The sequence below is a fragment of the Nerophis ophidion genome, linkage group LG25, assembly GCF_033978795.1.
Source record: "Nerophis ophidion isolate RoL-2023_Sa linkage group LG25, RoL_Noph_v1.0, whole genome shotgun sequence".
Classification (NCBI taxonomy): Eukaryota; Metazoa; Chordata; class Actinopteri; order Syngnathiformes; family Syngnathidae; genus Nerophis; species Nerophis ophidion.
Window position 1 is genome coordinate 17,904,392 of NC_084635.1, and position 20,891 is coordinate 17,925,282.

The 20,891-nt window shown below is 39.7% G+C and overlaps 1 protein-coding gene across 2 annotated transcripts in view; it reads right to left on the reverse strand.

The window, feature by feature from the left end:
- The window catches only part of ext2 (exostosin glycosyltransferase 2), a 35,422-nt gene extending 18,982 nt beyond the window's left edge, over positions 1-16,440 (reverse strand). Inside the window, exons 1-8 of one of the 2 annotated variants that reach the window (XM_061887013.1) lie at positions 16,273-16,440; positions 12,276-12,618; positions 11,979-12,202; positions 10,472-10,561; positions 6,229-6,345; positions 3,779-3,974; positions 3,557-3,696; positions 3,380-3,473 (exon numbers count right to left, since the gene is read on the reverse strand). In XM_061887013.1, the coding sequence (XP_061742997.1) occupies positions 3,380-3,473; positions 3,557-3,696; positions 3,779-3,974; positions 6,229-6,345; positions 10,472-10,561; positions 11,979-12,202; positions 12,276-12,590 (1,176 nt within the window). In that variant the 5' untranslated portion in view covers positions 12,591-12,618; positions 16,273-16,440. Of the gene's footprint in view, positions 1-3,379; positions 3,474-3,556; positions 3,697-3,778; positions 3,975-6,228; positions 6,346-10,471; positions 10,562-11,978; positions 12,203-12,275; positions 12,619-15,789; positions 15,810-16,272 lie in introns of those variants that run through there. The other variant, XM_061887014.1, reaches the window with a different exon arrangement.
- Positions 16,441-20,891: the final 4,451 nt, after the last annotated feature.

Here is a 20,891-nt window from a genome sequence, read left to right on the forward strand (position 1 = left end):
GCTTCACGTCTTGTTTATGTGACGTCACACAAGTTTACTTTGTGTTGTACGCAGCTTCTTCTTTGTTAATATAAAGTGGGTACGGAACGTATTCAGACCCCTTTAAATATGTCACTCTTTGTTTCATTGCAGCAGTTATAGCTCAAATAAAAAAAAGTGTATTTAATTTCTCATTAATTTACACTCAGCACACCATTTGGGTAGAAAAAAACAGAAATGTAGATATTTTTTTTGCAAATTTATTTAAAAATAAAAAACTCAAAAATCACATGAACATAAGTGTTCAGACCCTTTGTTCAATAATTTGTTGATGCACCTTCGGCAGAAATTACAGCCTCAATTTTGGGTTTTTTAATACGATGCAAGAAGTTTGGCAAATCTATCATTGGGCAGTTTTAACCATTTCTTTTTGCAGCACCTCTCAAGGTCCATCAGGTTGGATCAGAAGCATTGGTTTTCATCCTGAATGTCTCTGTACATTGCTTCATTCATCTTAGTGTAGTCAGGGAGGTGACCAAGAACCTGACGGTCACTCTGTCAAAGCTACAGCACTCTACCAACCGGTTTAGCTCGGTTGGTAGAGTGGCAGTGCCAGCAATTTGAGGGTTGCAGGTTCGATTCCCGCTTCCGCCATCCTAGTCACTGCCGTTGTGTCCTTGGGCAAGACACTTTACCCACCTGCTCCCAGTGCCACCCACACTGGTTTGAATGTAACTTAGATATTGGGTTTCACTATGTAAAGCGCTTTGAGTCACTAGAGAAAAAGCGCTATATAAATATCATTCACTATACCTCTCTGGATAGAGGAGAACCTTCCAGAATGGAATTTACACCCATCTCTGCAGCAAACCACCATCAGGCTTGTGTGGTAGAATGGTCAGACGGAAGATATTTCTTAGCTAATTGTTTGCCAAAATGCACCTGAAAGATTATCAGACTATGAAAAAAAAAATGATCTGGTCTGATGAAACAAAGCTTGAACTCTTAGGCGTGAATGCCTGGCGTCATAGGAAACCAGGCACTGTTCACCACCAGGCCAATACCATCCCTACACTGAAGCATGGTGGTAGTAGCAGCATCGTGCTGGGGATGGGGATGTTTTTTAGCAGTAGGAACTGGGAGACTCGTCAGGATAGAGGCAGAGATAAATGTAGCAATGTACAGAGATATCCTGGAAGAAAATAAATGCTTCCCGTCCAATCTGATGAAGCTTAAGCGGTGCTGCAAAAAATATTGGGCAAAGAGGAATGGACGAAACCACCCGAAGATTGGTGTGCCAAGCTTGTGGCATCTTATTTAAAAATACCTGATGCTGTAATTGCTGCCAAAGGTGCATCAACAAAGAATTGAGCAAAGGATCTGAATATTTATGTACATGTGATTTTTCAGGTTTTTGTAATTTTTAATAAATTGGAAAAAGTTCTACATTTCTGTTCCTGGGGAGCCGAGCGTACATTATTGAGAAATAAAATTATCTTTTTTATTTTTAGCTGATGGCTGTAATGAAATAAAGTGAAAAATTTAAAGGTGTCTAAATACTTTGCGTACCCAGTGTATTCGTACCCGTTTTTTCTAAGAGAGCACGGTATGTAGGCTCAATGTGCAATATTGAAGATCTAAGTTGCCTAGACAGTAATGTGTTCATGCAAGTTTATATTATGGTATGTTGTTTATTAATGTGGAAGGACATAAGTTATTGTTTGTTGTTTTCGTGTTTGTATCTAAGATAGCTAGCGAGCTTGCGCTAGTGTGGGAGTTTATCAAAGTGCATGTTTTTTATCAAAGTGTCAAATCACGGTTTTTCGATAAATTTGAATTTAAAACGGCAGTACTTACCTTCTGAAGTTTTACTGTGGTTATCATTAATACTGTTTATCATTACATCCATAATGTGCAGTTACTGCTACAGGCTGAAAAATATACTGTATGTTTGGATTTATTTTGGGGGTGGTTTCAAGAAGCAAAAAAACTGTGAAAACCTTTTATAAATTTGGCTGACCTTTCAAACTGCTGGTGAATTTGTGGTGTCAATGTTTAAAAAAGGCTAATTGTGTCTGGTGACCATGCAATCATTTTTTTTAAGCCACATGTCCGAGTGTCATATTAATAAGTTAGACTGGCTTTTATTTTTTACAGAGCAATGAGAAAAATCAAAAAGGCTTTCTAATCCCATGGGGGGGAATGCCAACAGTTCATAAATCAGCCAGTGATGAAAGTTTTCTTTTCCGACTGAGAAGAGGTTGTAAGAAAACTGTGCTAGCCCGAGGGAATGGCCTCCCCTTTCCTCCCCCATTGCTTGCAGAAACTGTTATGATCAGGGATAAAAAAGGTCTTTCTTCCCCTATATTTGTAATGTGGCTTTTAATCTGCATGTGTACTTTTGAAAATCTGTACCTCTTTTTATCTATTGATTAAAAAAATGGCAAAAAAATAAAAAGATGGACATATAATTAATACACTTATCTTTATCAGATAAGTGTATTTATCGCTTATATTTATCTTATTACATTTATCACTTATTAGAGGGTCAAATAAAAAAAAACAATAAAGATTAATCTCATTAACGGATAATAGACTCTTTAATAACAGTCCAAAGCAATGCATTTTCTCTTTTGCAATTTAAATCATTAGCCCCAAAGGTCAAAGTCATGAGCAGAAACAGTTTGGAGTACAGAAGTCTTTGTTTAAGTCTACTTGTCAAGTGTGTGACAGATGACTGCACCTAAAGAAGTGCGCTGCAAGCCACTGAGTGAGCCGTGGCGAGAAGCAGGCGATCATTAGCGATTTGGATTTAATCAAAAACAGCAGCGAAGTAAAGTCAGCTGGTCACGAGGAATTATGCATTACTGTGCATGTATTAGTACGTTACCTTGACCTGTTGTCAAAATATTTTCACTGAAAGCAGACACATTAGATATGTTTGCCTGCACAACCAGTTTATGTTAACCTCATGATTCTAACCTCAAGGAAACAAGCACTCGTTTGTGCACAGTTAATGTTACTAAAACTATCTATGAAATTGTATGAATTGGAATTTACTGAGCCAGTTAGACTTGGCTGACACCTGCCATCAATCTGTCTATTTTTAACTTTAGACCAGCTTTACATTAATTCAGAGTAAACTAGTTGTATGGTCATTGATGCACTTGACTGCAATGCAACACTTTCAATGCAAAGGCTATTGAGCCCTCTGCTGGCAAAACTGGTTAACAGCACAAAAAGGCAGCACATGTCAAAATTACTTTTATCAAAATTCAACTGACTGAAAAATGAAGATTAGAATACAATGTATGGACGGGGTAAAGAGGGTGTTTGCTATTTATTCAATTGGACAGATTGAAATGTTGAAAGAGTAAAGGGAGATGAGAAGACTACATACCTGTCTCTGCATCTCCTCTACTTGTCTGTGCGGAATACTCTTTAAGATGGTGTACATCTCAGACAGCTTCTCCTCTGGAATAACCACAGATGCTCTATGCCAGAAAAATAAATGATCACAAAATAATGACTCACATTATTTTCTCGCTTAATGGCAGTAACATTGAATTGGTCAGACCTTTTCCAGTCGAGAACTTCTGAGAAAGGTAGAATGTAGGAGTCAGCGAGGATGACGGGGACACAACCCGCTTGTAGAACATCACTGAGAGCAGCTTGTCCCAAACGAGCCCCCCTTAAGACCACACAAAAGGAGGATTCCTATATAGACATTTAGCAAACATAGTGTGTTTTAAAAACATGACAATTAAAAATGTTTTAATGCCGTTGTTTGTCGTCCCACCTGCAAGATCTGTGGATAGTCGTACACTTGCCCCTTGTAGCAGCGCTTTCGTGTCGAGGCAGCTCCCTGAGAAAGGTTGCTACACTTGTCCAGAAGGAGGAGAGCTTCGCCGTTTTCTTCCTTAAGGCGTTCCAGTTCACCCCGGTACTCTCGGTGAATGGCAGTTTGAGAGGACAGGATAAAGAAGCGGCGAGGCCTGAAAAATGGCAAGTGATAGTGACTGGAGTGCGAGCCTATTTTCATGACACAGAATACATGGGCATGAGCAACATATGACTTCAGAGGAGTCAAGTTTTTCATGTTGTCTCTGGACTTAATTGTTTTTTGTTTCCAGGTTTTCCTGTTCATTTCAGGGTCTTTTATAATTATTTGGGAACAACTAAAAGAAGTTTTTTTTGACTAAAATTCGCCATATATCTAGTTGAGTACAGGTTAAAGCTGCATCTTTCCTAGCTGTGACATAAAAACCGTACATGTATTTATTTTCTACTGCTTCAGGACACGGGTGAGCTGGAGCCTATCCCAGTTTACTTTGAACATGAAAGCAACTTTTAACAGAGGCAGAGTACTCAGTGGACTAGAGATGTGACAAGAAGTAAGTATATTTTCTAAGTATTTTTGTGATAGCCATTGCTGATTATTAGTGATGTCACGGTGTTGTAGGTACTTCGGTATGTCGGTTTCAAAGTCTTCCCAATAATGCCGTGACAAGTGATGATATCAAACAAAAAGTGTGTATTTTTTTTCCAGCACTCCAGCGTGGACTGGGACTGAAAACAGACTACATCTCCCAAAACCCTTTGCGCAGCGCGGGGTCGACGAGGCGGGGGCATGGAAGGAATTGTTTCTTTGGACATCAAATGTCATCAAAACCTGTTCATAGCTCTTTGAGTTACGTTGCTAACAAACAGACAAACTCTGGTGAAAGCATACTCTTTTTGACAGAGGTAAGGGAGTCTGCGTTATTCAAAGCAAAGCCAACTACTTTCTTCTCAAGCGTTTTCAAGCTATACTGACACACTCTAGGAAATATGACTTAACTAAAAATCTACTTGATAAATCCTTAATCCATCCATTTTACTGCTTGTCTCTCTTTGTCGCCGAGGGTGGGGCTGCACTCGGGCACCCTGGAGGCTGGACAAGTCGCCACATCATAAACCGTCACCCAGAAAAGATATAGGAAACCAACAAAGCTAAACATCAGTTTGTGAGGTATTTACACCATTAAAAGTAAAATTGTTAGTTAGCTTTTCTGAAAAACAGCATTATCCAAACTGTTGAGGATACTGCTTCTCAGAAGAGTAAAAGTTGAAAGACTTGAGTGAACATTATTGTTTTACACTGAATGTTTACATTGTCACAATATGTAAGTGTCAATTAGTACTTGCTTGAAACAGTGGATGCTCCTGCACAATTATTTGCACTTAAAAATACATGTTTGTAAAAATAAATATGATTAAAACATATTAGCATTATGTTTGTGTTCGATTACAGTAAGTGTGTTTATAGGAAACAATCCTACCACTTCATTTTACACATTATAGCATTTAAAAAATGTCTTGGGTTTTTTTGGACATATACCACAATAATATTGTACCATAGCCTTAATACCATGATAATATCGTGCCATAAGATTTTTGATTCCGTTACATCCCTACTGATTAATGAATTTTTTTATTGCCAATTATAAACGCTGTTCTCTCTAGCTGACACTTTATTTATTTGTACTTCCACAGCTGACCAGCAGCTAGCAACTAATTGTGTCTCCATTTAGAGTGTGGAGCCGTTCCTCAAAGCTAATATTAACTTATTTAACAGGAAATAAACACCTGCAATTCTTTGTATATTAAGTATCTATGAGATAGGCGCCAGCACCCCCCGCGACCCCGAAAGGGAATAAGCGGTAGGAAATGGATGGATGGATGGATGGATATTTAAAGTAATTTCTTTATCACTACAGGATACCATAAATACATTTAAAAAATTGCAGTTAATACACGTGATTAGTATCGGTATCATCATCATCCAATCTCACTAAGGGATAGCTGGCATATCGGAATAAGCAAGATAAAACACTGATCAGAACATCCCAACTGAGGACTGATCGCCAGTAAATGACAGGGTACAAATAAAAAAATAACCATTCACAGGATTTCACACTCACATCCTCATGTAAAACACATTTGGCCGCAACTTTAACTAGACACAAGCAAAATGTACCTAACATGTTCAGACTGTTGCATGTCTGTCCAATCTCATCTGGTTAGTTTACTGCATGTGCTCATGTAAACATATGAATTGCATTATATTAACAGGGAATCTAGATGAGGGCAAAACTTTACCTCATCAAGCTGGCAATATTCTTCGGTTTGTCATTATTTGTTATTATTCATTACGTCAAGAAAAAAAACTGAAGTGTATAAGTACTACTGTATGAGTAAAACGCTCACCCTGGTTGTCTCTCAGGAAGCTCCACATCAGCAGAGAGAGGACTGTAAACTGGAATGCTGACATCATAACCCTGTCTGTAGGTCCAGGTAGAGAAACCACCACCAGCCAGCAGTGCTCTAAAAGTAAGACAAATAACTCTACATTTGGTACATTTAAACACACACAAAAAGCAAAAACATATGTCTTCCATTTGTTCCCATTTTCACAAAATGTATATGGATCACTGGCACTTTGAGTGAAGTGTTTTTTTGGTATTCCAGCTCAAAGGCAAAATGACTGAAGGGCAAATACAATGAAAATCTTACCACAGCTGGTTCTGTTTAGGATCCAAGTCAAACAGACTCTCTGGAGAAGAGCAGGAAATTCCTTACATCTGAATGTATTGTTTGTGGTCTCACATATGCCATCAAATTTCACTTTAATGTACAGGATATCTATTTGTAGCTATTTGTAAATATATATTTCACATTCTGGAAGTGATTTATTACATGTGTGCTCTACTTGTGCAACACATTAGGGTCCGCACATGAATCAACAATCAATTATTCTTTAGTGACATGCCTTGAACCATACAATTAGTTATTATATATATATAGTATATATTTTTAAACACAACAGTCAAAGGAGATCATCTGGGGATGCTATCAGACACTTAAACATATGAGCTTATAACTACTGTGCTATTGTTCCACTTACTAACATGTACAAACCTAATTTCCATATGAGTTGGGAAATTGTGTTAGATGTAAATATAAACGGAATACAATGATTTGCAAATCCTTTTCAACCCATATTCAGTTGAATATGTTACAAAGACAAGATAGTTGATGTTCAGATCTCATAAACTTTTATTTTTTATTTTTTTGCAAATAATATTTAACTTAGAATTTCATGGCTGCAACATGTGCCGAAGTAGTTGGGAAAGGGCATATTCACCACTGTGTTACATCACCTTTTTTTTGACAACACTCAACAAACGTTTGGGAACTGAGGAAACTAATTGTTGAAGCTTTGATGTACAGCTTAAGTCGTTCAACAGTCCAGGGTCTCTGCTGTCGTATTTTACGCTTCATAATGCGCCACACATTTTCGATGGGAGAGGGGTCTGGACTGCAGGCAGAACAGGAAAGTACCCGAACTCTTTTTTTTTTTACAAAGCCACGCTGTTGTAACACGTGCTGAATGTGGCTTGGCATTGTCTTGCATGAAAAAAAAAAAGGCGCATAGATGGCAGCATATGTTGTTCCAAAACCTGTATGTACCTTTCAGCATTAATGGTGCCTTCACAGATGTGTAAGTTACCCATTCCTTGGGCACTAATGGACCCCCATACCATCACAGATGCTGGCTTTTCAACTTTGCATCGATAACAGTTTGGATGGTTCGCTTCCCGTTTGGTCTGGATGACACAATGTCGAATATTTCCAAAAACAATCTGAAATGTGGACTCGTCAGACCACAGAACATTTTTCCAATTTGCATCAGTCCATCTTCGATGATCTCTGGCCCCGAGAAGCCGGCGGCGTTTCTGGATGTTGTTGATAAATGGCTTTCGCTTTGCATAGTAGAACTTTAACTTGCACTTACAGATGTAGCGACGAACTGTATTTAGTGACAGTGGTTTTCTGAAGTGTTCCTGAGCCCATGTGGTGATATCCTTTAGAGATTGATGTTGGTTTTTGATACAGTGCCGTCTGAGGGATCGAAGGTCACGGTCATTCAATGTTGGTTTCCGGCCATGCCGCTTTCGTGGAGTGATTTCTCCAGATTCTCTGAACCTTTTGATGATATTATAGACCGTAGATGTTGAAATCCTTAAATTTCTTGCAACTGCACTTTGAGAAACGTTGTTCTTAAACTGTTTGACTATCCGCTCAGGCAGTTGTGGACAAAGGGCTGTGTGTACCTCTCCCCATCCTTTCTTGTGAAAGACTGAGCATTTTTTGGGAAGATGTTTTTATACCCAATCATGGCACCCACCTGTTCCCAATTAGCCTGCACACCTGTGGTAAATGGTAAATGGGTTGTACTTGTATAGCGCTTTACTACCCCTTTTTAAGGAGCCCAAAGCACTTTGACAGTATTTCCACATTCGCCCATTCACACACTGATGGCGGGAGCTGCCATGCAAGGCGCTCACCAGGACCCATCAGGAGCAAGGGTGAAGTGTCTTGCCCAAGGACACAACAGACGTGACAAGGATGGTAGAAGGTGGGGATTGAACCAGTAACCCTCAGATTACTGGCACAGTCACTCTACCAACTTCGCCACACTGTCCCTGTGGGATGTTCCAAATAAAATTTTGATGAGCATTCCTCAACTTTGTCATTATTTATTGCCACCTTTCCCGACTTCTTTGTCACGTGTTGCTGGCATCAAATTCTAAAGTTAATGATTATTTGCACAAAAAAAAATGTTTATCAGTTTGAACATCAAATATGTTGTCTTTGTAGCATATTCAACTGAATATGGGTTAAATTAAATTAAATGGGTTGTACTTGTATAGCGCTTTTCTACCTTAAAGGTACTCAAAGCGCTTTGACACTACTTCCATATTGAAAATTATTTGCAAATCATTGTATTCCGGTGGCAGAAGGGTTAGTGCATCTGCCTCACAATACAAAGGTCATGAGTAGTCCTGGGTTCAATCCCGGTTGGGCTCGGGATCTTTCTGTGTGGAGTTTGCATGTCTTCCCCGTGACTGCGGAGGTTCCCTTCGGGTACTCCGGCTTCCTCCCACTTCCAAAGACATGCACCAGGGGATAGGTTTATTGGCAACACTAAATGGTCCCTAGTGTGTGAATGTGAGTGTGAATTTTGTCTGTCTATCTGTGTTGGCCCTGCGATGAGGTGGCGACTTGTCCAGGGTGTACGCCGCCTTACGCCCAAATGCAGCTGAGATAGGCACCAGCGCCCCCCGCCACCCCAAATGGAATAAGCGGTAGAAGATGGATGGATGTATTCCGTTTATATCTACATCCAACACAATTTCCCAACTCATATGGAAACAGGGTTTGTAAAATACATTATGGTGTCCCTATTCTGTGCAGCGGTCCTTGAACACACCATAGAAACACCTCAGTCACACTCCTTGAATATATATGTCATGAGTGTGCATTGCTGCTGCAGTTTTGACCCCAAGATGCAGGAGACATGAGGGCGATGTGTAGGTAGGACAAGTATTTAATTGTTTAACCAGGAGTTCAACAACACATGTAACATTGTCCGTAACCAAGACAATCTTCCACCCCTGACTGAAGGGCAGGCTGGCTTATAAGAGCCTGATCGGCAACCACGGACAGGTGTGCTCAGGCTGCCAATCAGGGACAGGTGATGAGAAACCACACTCAGGCCAGAGTGGTGAAACCAGAGTGAATAGAAATCAGAGCACCGGAAGAGAAACAACTATAGAAAGCTAAGAAACACAAGAACATGTCAGACCTGACACGACAGGTAGTGACAATAGATTGATCACACTGCCCTAAAAGAGCACAGTGTGTATGTTCAGTGTGTACAATTGTATATCTTCATTGCTCACACAGTAATATTTGTATTTAAGTTTAGATTGGGTTATGTTGTTTCATAATGGGGAAAGGGGAAAGACGTTAATGTCTCGTATTTATGTTAGCATATAGGCTTGCGCTAGTCAGTCAGTGAGTTTATCATTGTGTGATTATCAATCATAATTTTTGATCATCCATCGTAGATGATCATATTAATTTAAAACTGTAATAATAACAACCATCGGGAGTTTTACAAAGGTCATCATTAATATTGTTTATTGTTACATCCCTAATACACAGGAAATAATGTTCCACTACAAGAGAACCAATCAATCAATGCCTTTACAGTCTGCAAGGTTTGACTTTTTTGAAGGTGCACGTCACACCATGTACAATGGTTTAAGCCTATTCAATGGTTAAAATGGAATACACAAATGCGTACATTTTTGTAGATTTGCAGGACAATGACACCAAACACAATAGGTTTAAAATGGAAAAAGCAGGCTAATATTGAGCTTTTGAAATTGTTCCCCATGTCCTAACCTGCACCTTATAAAACATTTGCTTAATTAAGAAACGTTCAAATAAACTAATAGGACATTTGTATATGTACACTTGCGATTGGCTTGTTTGTGAAATCGAACCAATGCATCAAAATTCAGTGTTATGTCTTGTATGTTATAAACAATACCAGATGGTCGACTGACTATAAAACAATGCTAGTTCAGGATGTAGCTACCTGTCCCTGGGAACGTCCAAAGCAGTGTTGTAGTCTGGGGGCCCCCCTGGCAACATGTTAAAAAGTAGATGGTTCATTCCTTTGTTCCACCTAAAAAAAATACCACCAGGCAATCAATGCAATGAGAAACATAATTTGACCTATATACAAAAACAACATATAACAAATATTTAACTACCTTATTTTCCGGACTATATGGCACACTTAAAATCCTTTTTTTTTCCACAAAATTTGACAGTGCGCCTACAACCTTATGTACAGAATAATTCTGGTTTTGCTTGCCGACCTCGAATAATTTTATTTGGTACATGGTGTAATGATAAGTATGACCAGTAGATGGCAGTCAAACATAAGCAATACTGCAATATGATGGCAATATGATTCAAGTAAACAACACCAACATTGTATATGTTCCATAGAAAATATAGAACATTACATATGGGTCTCAAAAATCTATCAACGTGTTTTAGTTTGACTTTGGTAAGCTATGAAGCCGCACCGCTTGGTGGATTGTACTGTGCTTCAACATACGAGTATTATTATGGTGTGTGTAAAAGGTAAGACATATTATCTGTTTTGTTGTTTCGCAACATGATGCAAAAGCAACTTTTCTTCCCTTCTGGTACCTGCTGGTCTGTATTTGGGATCTGCATAAATCCTGTAAAATTTCACGCGTCTGTCTTTGTAGTCTGTATCGTAGTCGATAAGCTTCTTTTTTTTCTCTATCTTCTTGTTATGGGACATTCATCCTCCGCTGTTACCATTTCTAATATAAAGTAGTGTAAAGTTCTTACTTATATCCGTCAGCAAACTCGTCATTTAAGCGCTAAACCATACCGGTGTTGTGAGTTTACATTATTCACCCAAGGAACTTTGGGTATTAGAGAGTTCCGGTCTGACGTTTTTTTTTATGGGACACATTTCCCGCGTTGTTGTTGTTTACGGATGAGGAGATGCTGCTACGATATTGATTTAAGTAAAGTCTGAATGTCATTAAAACAGTTAGCTTAATTTTTTGACACTTCTTCCACTCCCATCCTTGCACGCTACACCGCTACAACAAAGATGACCGAGAGAAGACGCTGCCGAAGGTTAGCCACGTAAATAAGACCGCCCACTAAACAGTGCATCCGGAAGAGACTGTCAGCAAGCGGCTTAAAGATGATCTGTAAAACATAATCTATGCAACATTTTGACCAAATAACTACCATTACATGTTATGTAGAACACAAGGAAGTGTTTTCACTTTAGAAAAAAAATTAAATAATATGACTCCTTTAATGCGCCCTATAATCTGGTGCGCTTTATATATATATATGAAAAAAATAGACCATTCATCTGCAGTGCACTTTATAATCTGGTAAACCTTATGGTCCGGAAAGTACGGTAGTCATTATACCTTTAGTTAGACTTCGGTCTTAATGACCTCAATATTTAAAGATGGTTCAAGACAACTACATAATTTTGTTAGCTGTTTGAGCAGACAAATGACAACAGTGAAATGTACCTGGGTAGCATTGCCAGAGCCTGTGCAGTCTCTCTGATACGCAAAGAGTTTTGGTTAAGAACGTCCGTCGATGGGATAAAAAGACAAGCCCTGTTGACATCATCGGTGTAGAAGTCACTATCCGAGATGGCGCTAAGTAGATCGTTATATTCTCGTGACAGTCCAGTGCTGCTGATTGGAACCCCAAGTTCATCTACAAACCTCTGCAGCGGGTAGATGTAAACCTAAGCATAGACAACAATCATCAGTGACGAATCTCAAAGGGGTGTGCCAAGTGTGAACAGGTGCAGGACTTACTTTAATTCGGTTCTTTGGATTGTAGCCACATCTGTACACATCAAAACAAGTGTGCATGCGACAGCTGAGGTCCCCTCTCTCAGGAATAGGGCTAGAGACTGGGAGGCGCACCAGAGGAGCATCATGAACGCTGCGTTTGTCCACAGTCCAGTCAGCTGAGGATTCAATGGAGTGAGGCCAGAACTGGAACATCCCAGTGGCAATAAGACCAAGCAACACCACGGAGAAGAGGGTGATGTAGTATATGCGGTGCTTGGTTTTCATGCGTGGGATGAGAGCCGGTCCACGGGAGCTGTATTTATTGGAGGCATACATGTCTGCCTGCTGCCTGTTGACTCAGCCACTGAAATCACACGCATGGAAAATAAAGTTCTCACTAAAAATTAGGGGCATCTCATTCACTAGTGGTACACAGGCTCCATTTAGTGGTATGCCAAAGAATCACTTAATTTTCTATTGTACGATGTGACTCAAACAGTTATCAGACTTCAATGGAAGTCGTTACAATCAGACTACTGTAGGCCAAAGTTAACATCAAAATAAATCATTAAGACACAAACAGAACCGTTTGACTGCGTCATTTCTATCACTCAACACGTGTAGGAACCAATGTTCTCCACAGTCGGCGCTTAAGTCTGCCCTTTCCCAGCCTTCAAGCTAATCAATACACAGAACAAATGCAAACCAAAAACTATAGCACAGAAAACTGCATGTAAAAATGCCTTCAAAGCCGTGGGAAACCACCACTGTTAAAGATTGAATAAACTATACGTAGAATATAACATATACAGAGAATCCCGTCTGTTAGATATTAAAAACGTGAAATACTACCCACAATATCTTATCAACCAATGACATGAAAATCTTTAAGGAAATACAAATTAATCATTTTGAAAAGTTTGCAAGTGCTTCTGGGTAGCCATATGCAGCATACATACGCGTTCAGTTCAAGTTATTTTGAACATGCATACGATAGAATGTAATGTATCACACATTTCCAGTTGTTTTATTACAGCACGACCGAAAAGGAGTAGGAAGAAGCAGAGCTTTCATAGCAGTTTTATTCAATTTCCTTGTTCTCTGTAACAGAACAGTGAACAAATAAGTTATAAATAAATAATATACCATAGTAAGCATTGAAATATTAAATAAATAAAGAATACTTGTCTTAATAAAAAAAAAAAGGTTCAAGATGTTTATCATAATTGTTGTTCTGTGTACTTTGTGAGCATTTGTTGTTTAAACAGTGTCCTAAACTGAATCATATTAATGCTTAGTTTGATTTATTTGGTTAATCCGTGACATAATTTAATTCCACATACTGATAAACTAAAAGTTTTAAACTTAGACTTCCTTTTATTGTCATTCAAATTTGAACTTGGCAGAACAGATAAGAACAACATTTTGTTGTATTAGCTCATAGTAGTGCAGGATAAAACAGCAATAAAGTGCAGCTATAAATAAATAGAGTACTGTACTAAAGGTTTTAAATGTTGTACAAGCATACAAATGTTTTAAATTAAATTTTCCTCTCAGGTTATATTTCTCCTATTTTGTTGAGAAGAATTGTTGTACGTTCTTGGGTAGCAGGTTATAGTTTGCTTTATAGATCACGTTAGCTGTTTTCTTTTAGCTGTTTCTTCCAGTTCCCACTGACAAGACGGTTTTCTGTCGTTGGTAGCTACAGGCTGCGATGGCAAAAGGTGGAAATTGTCTCTTAATAATGACCAGTACGAATTGCTAATTGGCTAATTGCATCATGCATCAGGAGGGAGCACAAACAAAATACATTTTTTTTAGTGAATACTCAGGCCTACCACGCCACTGTGTTTTGATGTCGGTCACTATGATGGTACTTGGAAAACCAAGAGTTTTCTGAAGTGGTACTCGGTGGACAAATTTGAAAACCACCGATCTAATAATCCCTCCCCCCTCCACGTCCCACCTACCCGGATTGAAAATAATCAAATATATATACTTGTTCTTAAGCTTTCTGAGCTCACTATGTTCACTGCTTGCTGTACATATACTACGAAGTCAGACCTATACTGTCTCAATGTTCATTTCTCAGATGATGCAATTGTTGATGACTGAAATGCTGATATCAACCAAACCTAACCCCCCACACAGATAGTAAAAACTGTAAATAATTCAATGTATATACTCTGATGATTAACTTGTGTGATGACTATATTATGCCGATAGTATATAGTTTTACCATGAATTGAATTACATGGACCCCGGAAAAAAGTGGAGTGCCATCTCCGGGTTGGGGAGGAGACCCTGCCCCAAGTGGAGGAGTTCAAGTACCTAGGAGTCTTGTTCACGAGTGAGGGAAGAGTGGATCGTGAGATCTAAAGGCGCATCGGTGCGGTGTCTTCAGTAATGAGGACGTTGTACAGATTCGTTGTGGTGAAAAAGGAGCTGAGCTGGAAAGCAAAGCTCTCAATTTACTGGTCGATCTACGTTCCCATCCTCATCTATGGTCATGAACTTTGGGTCATGACCGAAAAGGTAAGACCAGCGGCCGGAATGAGTTTCCACCGCCGTGTGGCGAGGCTCTCCCTTAGAGATAGGGTGAGAAGGTCTGTCATCCAGGAGGAACTCAAAGTAAAGCCACTGCTCCTCCACATCGAGAGGAGCCAGATGAGGTGGTTCGGGCATCTGGTCAGGATGCCACCCGAAACCCTACCGAGGGAGGTGTTTAGGGCACGTCCAACCAGTAGGAGGCCACGGGGAAGACCCAGGACACGTTGGGAAGACTATGTCTCCCGGCTGGCCTGGGAACGCCTCAGGATCCCCCGGGAAAAGCTAGACGAAGTGGCTGGGGAGAGGAAAGTCTGGGCTTCCCTGCTTAGGCTGCTGCCCCCTGCGACCTGACCTAGGATAAGCGGAAAAATGGATGGATGGATGGATGGACCCCGACTTAAACAAGTTGAAAAACTTATTCGGGTGTTACCATTTAGTTGTCAACTGTACGAGATATGTACTGTACTGTGCATCCATCCATCCATTTTCTACCGCTTATTCCCTTTTTGGGGTCGCGGGGGGCGCTGGCGCCTATCTCTTCTACAATCGGGCGGAAGGCGGGGTACACCCTGGACAAGTCGCCACCTCATCGCAGGGCCAACACAGATAGACAGACAACATTCACACTAGGGCCAATTTAGTGTTGCCAATCAACCTATCCCCAGGTGCATGTCTTTGGAAGTGGGAGGAAGCCGGAGTACCCGGAGGAAACCCACGCATTCACGGGGAGAACATGCAAACTCCACACAGAAAGATCCCAAGCCTGGATTTGAACCCAGGACTGCAGGAACTTCGTACTGTGAGGCAGACGCACTAACCCTTCTGCCACCGTGAAGCCCCTGTACTGTGCAATCTACCATTAAAAGTTTCAATCAATCAATCAAAAACTAAACAGATTACACACAGGCATATAGTATGCATGTATCTATCGTGCATGTTATGTGGATCCTGAAAGTAAACCCCGACAACAGAATATATCACTTACTTTTTGTGAGCATCACATATGCTGATTGAACCATCTTTTGCCAGAATTTACAAAGACAGATGGACTGCAGTGATTTACTATCCATCCATCCATTTCTACCGCTTATTCCCTTTGGGGTCGCTGGTGCCTGTTTCAGCTACAATGGGGAGGAAGGCGTCGTACACCCTGGACAAGTCACTACATCATCGCAGGGCATACACAGATAGACAACATTCACACTCACATTCACAAAATGGTCTTAAATTTACACATAACCATTCAGGAAAACAATGTTGACAAGACAAAAATCCAAACATTAGTATCTTAAAACCAAGGGCGATGATTGATTAAAGCTGGATGTCGCAATGTTATGATTAATAGAAGCTAGCCGAGCAAACACAGCTAGCTACATTAGCTGAATGTCATCTTGAAGTAACGTCACCAATGAGCGAAAATGACAATAACCGTAGATTCCTATTGCTACCGTGACAACGTTTTACCTACCGAGAAGTTTTCTGGGACTTAGCTGGACACTCCAGTTTTTAATTCATGATAGTAGCCACAGCTGAGATGCTTCGTTAGCAAAATACCAGCGTTAGCCTCCGGAAACAGTAACCGGAAGTTGATTTCGCTTTTGTATTTTGTCGTGTAGACTTAATGGAAATATCTTTTATGTACACATTTGGAAAATTAGACACATTTGTGTTAGTATTGTTTCTGTTCTGAAGGATGGTGTATGTGTTTTATTATATTGTTTTTTTAAATAAAGTGCTGGGGGGGAAAAAAGTACTGTTGAGCTGGCGTTGGAGTTCAGACGTTGTCTCCCTCTAGTGGTAACAATATTTATTAGCATTTAATTAAATTTAAAAATGTACGGTAGAGCCCTGCGATGAGTTAGCGACTTGTCCAGGGTGTACCCTGCCTTCCGCCCGATTGTAGCTGAGATAGGCGCCAGCGCCCCCCGCGACAAGCGGTAGAAAATGGATGGATGGATGGAATGTACGGTAGATTTTGATGCCATATTATGCACTCCGGATAAGACAATTTAATAAACACCAATGCAGGAACTGCATTTAAAAAAAACGGATGCCATTGCTTAAAGGCCTATTGAAATTAGATTTTCTTATTCAAACGGGGATAGCAGGTCCATTCTATGTCTTACTTGATCATTTCGCGATATTGCCAAATTTTTGCTGAAAGGATTTAGTAGAGAACATCGACGATAAAGTTTGCAACTTTTGGTCGCTAATAAAAAAGCCTTGCCTTTACCGGAAGATGTGCGCGTGACGTCTCGGGTGTGAGGGCTCCTCACGTCCTCACAATGTTTATAATGTGAGCCTCCAGCAGCAAGAGCTATTCGGACCGAGAAAGCGACAATTTCCCCATTAATTTGAGCGAGGACGAAACATTTGTGGATGAGGAAATTTAAAAGTGACGGACTAGAAAGAAGAAGAAAAAAAAAAGGCGATTGCATCGGGAGCGATTCAGATGTTTTTAGACACATTTACTAGGATAATTCTGGGAAATCCCTTATCTTTCTATTGTGTTGCTAGTGTTTAAGTGAGTTAAATAGTACCTCATAGTCGGAGTGGTGTGTCATGACGCCAGTCTCTGAGGGAATTAGTCATGGCAGTTGCAAAGGCGACTTATTTCCACAATTTTCTCACCGAAAACTGCCGGTCGACATGTAGTCGGATCCATGTTCTCTTGACCGCTCTGATCCATAGTAAAGCTTCACCTCCGGGAATTTTAAACAAGGAAACACAGTGTGTTTGTGTGGCTAAAGGCTAAAGCTTCCCACCTCCATCTTTCTACTTTGACTTCTCCATTATTAATTGAACAAATTGCAAAAGATTCAGCAACACAGATGTCCAGAATACTGTGTAATTATGTGATGAAAAGAGACGACTTTTAGCCGCAAGTGGTGCTGCGCTAATATGTCCCCTCCAACCCAAGACGTCACAAACACGCGTCATCATTCCGCGACGTTTTCAACAAGAAACTCAGCGGGAAATTTAAAATTGTAATTTAGTAAACTAAACCGGTCGTATTGGCATGTGTTGCAATGTTAATATTTCATCATTGATATATAAACTAACAGACTGCGTGGTCGGTAGTAGTGGGTTTCAGTAGGCCTTTAAAGTACCAATGATTGTCACACACACACTGGTGTGGTGAAATTTGTCCTCTGCATTTGACTCATCCCCTTGATCACCCCCTGGGAAGTGAGGGGTGCAGTGAGCAGCAGCTGTGCCTCGCCCGGGAATTATTTATGGTGATTTAACCCCCAATTCCAACCTTTAATGTTGAGATGCAGGGAGGTAATGGGTCCCATTTTTATAGTCTTTGGTATGACTCGGCCGGGGTTTGAACTCCCAACCTACAGATCTCAGGGCGGACACTCTAACCACTAGGCCACTTAGTGCAGTATAAATACGTGTAATTACAGCAGTTTATGACGACGCACGTCACATTTGAAACACGTTTCAAATTGTTTCAGAATAGAAGCAACATTTTGATTAAACTCTAATCAGATGTTCTACGTAACTGGGATCAAAGCTGTAGGGCTGCGAATCTTTGGGTTTCCCACGATTCGATTCAATATCGATTCTTGGGGTCACGATTCGATTATCGATTTTTTCGATTCAACGCGATTCTCGATTCAAAAACGATTTCCGATTCAAAATGATTCTGTATTCATTCAATACATAGGATTTCAGCAGGATCTACCCCAGTCTGTTGACATGCTAGCAGAGTAGTAGATTTTTGTAAAAAGCTTTTATAATTATAAAGGACAATGTTTTATCAACTGATTGCAATAATGTAAATATGTTTTAATTATTAAACGAACCAAAAATATGACTTATTTTATCTTTGTGAAAACATTGGACACAGTGTGTTGTCAAGCTTATGAGATGTGATGCAAGTGTAAGCCACTGTGACACTATTTTTTTTTTTTTTTAATAAACGTCTAATGATAATGTCAATGAGGGATTTTTAATCACTGCTATGCTGAAACAATAACTAATATTGATACTGATGTTGATAATATTCATTTTTGTTTCACTACTTTTGGTTTGTTCTGTGTCGTGTTTGTGTCTCCTTTCAATTGCTCTGTTTATTGCAGTTCTGTGTGTTGCTGGGTTAGGTTTGGTTTTGGAATTGGATTGCATTGTTATGGTATTGCTGTGTATTGTTTTGTTAGATTTAAAAAAAAAAAAATCGATTTAAAAAAAAAAAAGAGAATCGATTTTGAATCGCACGTGAGAATCAAGATTCGTATTCGAATTGATTTTTTTCCCACACCCCTACAAAGCTGACACACTGGTGTTTTTTGTTATTAGCCGGTCATTTCATAGTGCTAATTAATCTATATGAAAAATGCATTGTCAAAATAAGCAATCTTTTATTATTAAATTATTGCAGACAGTACATTTAGATTGATTCATTTTCATTTCTGAAGCATTTAAAGGGATTAAACGCACCCTTAAACTTTTTGAATTACAAAACCGCAAACCAGTGAAGTGACACGTGTAATTCACAATGATTTTCGAATCCTTTGCAACTTATATTCAATTGGATAAACTGCAAAGACAAGATATTTAATGTGCGAACTTAGAAACGTATTTTTTTGCAAATAGTCATTAATTTAGAATTTAATGGCAGCAACACAGTGCAAAAAAAAATCGGCACAGGGGCATTTTTACCAGTGTTACATGGCCTTTCATTTTAACAATACTCAGTGGATGATTGGGAACTGAGGAGACCAATTTTTTAAGCTTTTCAGGTGGAATTATTTCCCATTCTTGCTTGATGTACAACTTAAGTTGTTCAACAGTCCAGGGTCTCCATTGTAGTATTTTAGGCTTCATATTGCGCCACACATTTTCAATGGGAGACTACAGGACTACAGGCAGGCCAGTCTAGTTCCCGCACTCTTTTACTATGAAGCCAGGCTGTTGTAAAACGTGGCTTGGCATTGTCTTGCTGAAATAAGCATCCATAACGTTACTTGGATGGAAACATACGTTGCTCCAAAACCTGTATGTACAGCATTAATTGGACCTTCACAGATGTGTAAGTTACCCATGCCTTGGGCACTAATACACCCCCATACCATCACAGATGCTGGCTTTTAAACTTTGCACCCAGAACAATCCGGATGGTTCTTTTCTTCTTTGTTCAGGAGGACACAACATCCGGTTTCCAAAAAACTATTTGAAATGTGGACTCGTCAGACCACAGAACACTTTGCATCAGTCCATCTTAGATGCGCTCGGGCCCAGCGAAGCCGGTAGCGTTTCTGGGTGTTGTTGATAAATGGCTTTCGCATTGCATAGTTTTAACTTAGACTTACAGATGCAGTGACAAACTGTAGTTACTGACAGTGGTTTTCTGAAGTGTTCCTGAGCCCATGTGGTGTTATCCTTTACACACTGATGTCGGGTTATATGCAGTACTGCCTGAAGGATCGAAGGTCACGGGCAGTCAATGTTGGTTTTCAACTTTGCTGCTTACTTGCAGTGATATCTTCAGATTTTCTGAACCTTTTGATATTACGGACCGTAGATGGCAAAATCCTTAAATTCCTTGCAATAGCTGTTTAAGAAATGTTGTTCTTAAAATAATTGCTCAGGCATTTGTTTACAAAGTGGTGACCCTTGCCCCATCCTTGTTTGTGAATGACTGAGCATTTCATGGAAGCTGCTTCTATACCCAATCATGGAACCCACCTGTTCCCAATTAGCCCGTTCATCTATGGCAGGGGTCGGGAACCTTTTTGGGTGAGAGTGCCATACAAGCCAAATTTTTTAAAAGTATTTCCGTGACAGTCAAATAAATTTATTTTTTTTAACACTGAATACAACTATATATGCGTGCATTTTTAAGAAAGATCAACATTTTTAGAGTATAATAAGTCTCTTATTCTTTTTAATAACATTATTATTCTGAGGCTAACCAACAATAAACAAAACACTTCTAACCATTAGTGCGACTTCTTGAACAGGTGCGGTAGAAACCGAATGGATGGATGGATGAAAATGCATGAGAATGTTTTGTATTTTGAACGTTATTTTTGACACTGTGATTACCAGCGGAATTATTCATTACTTATCGTGTTA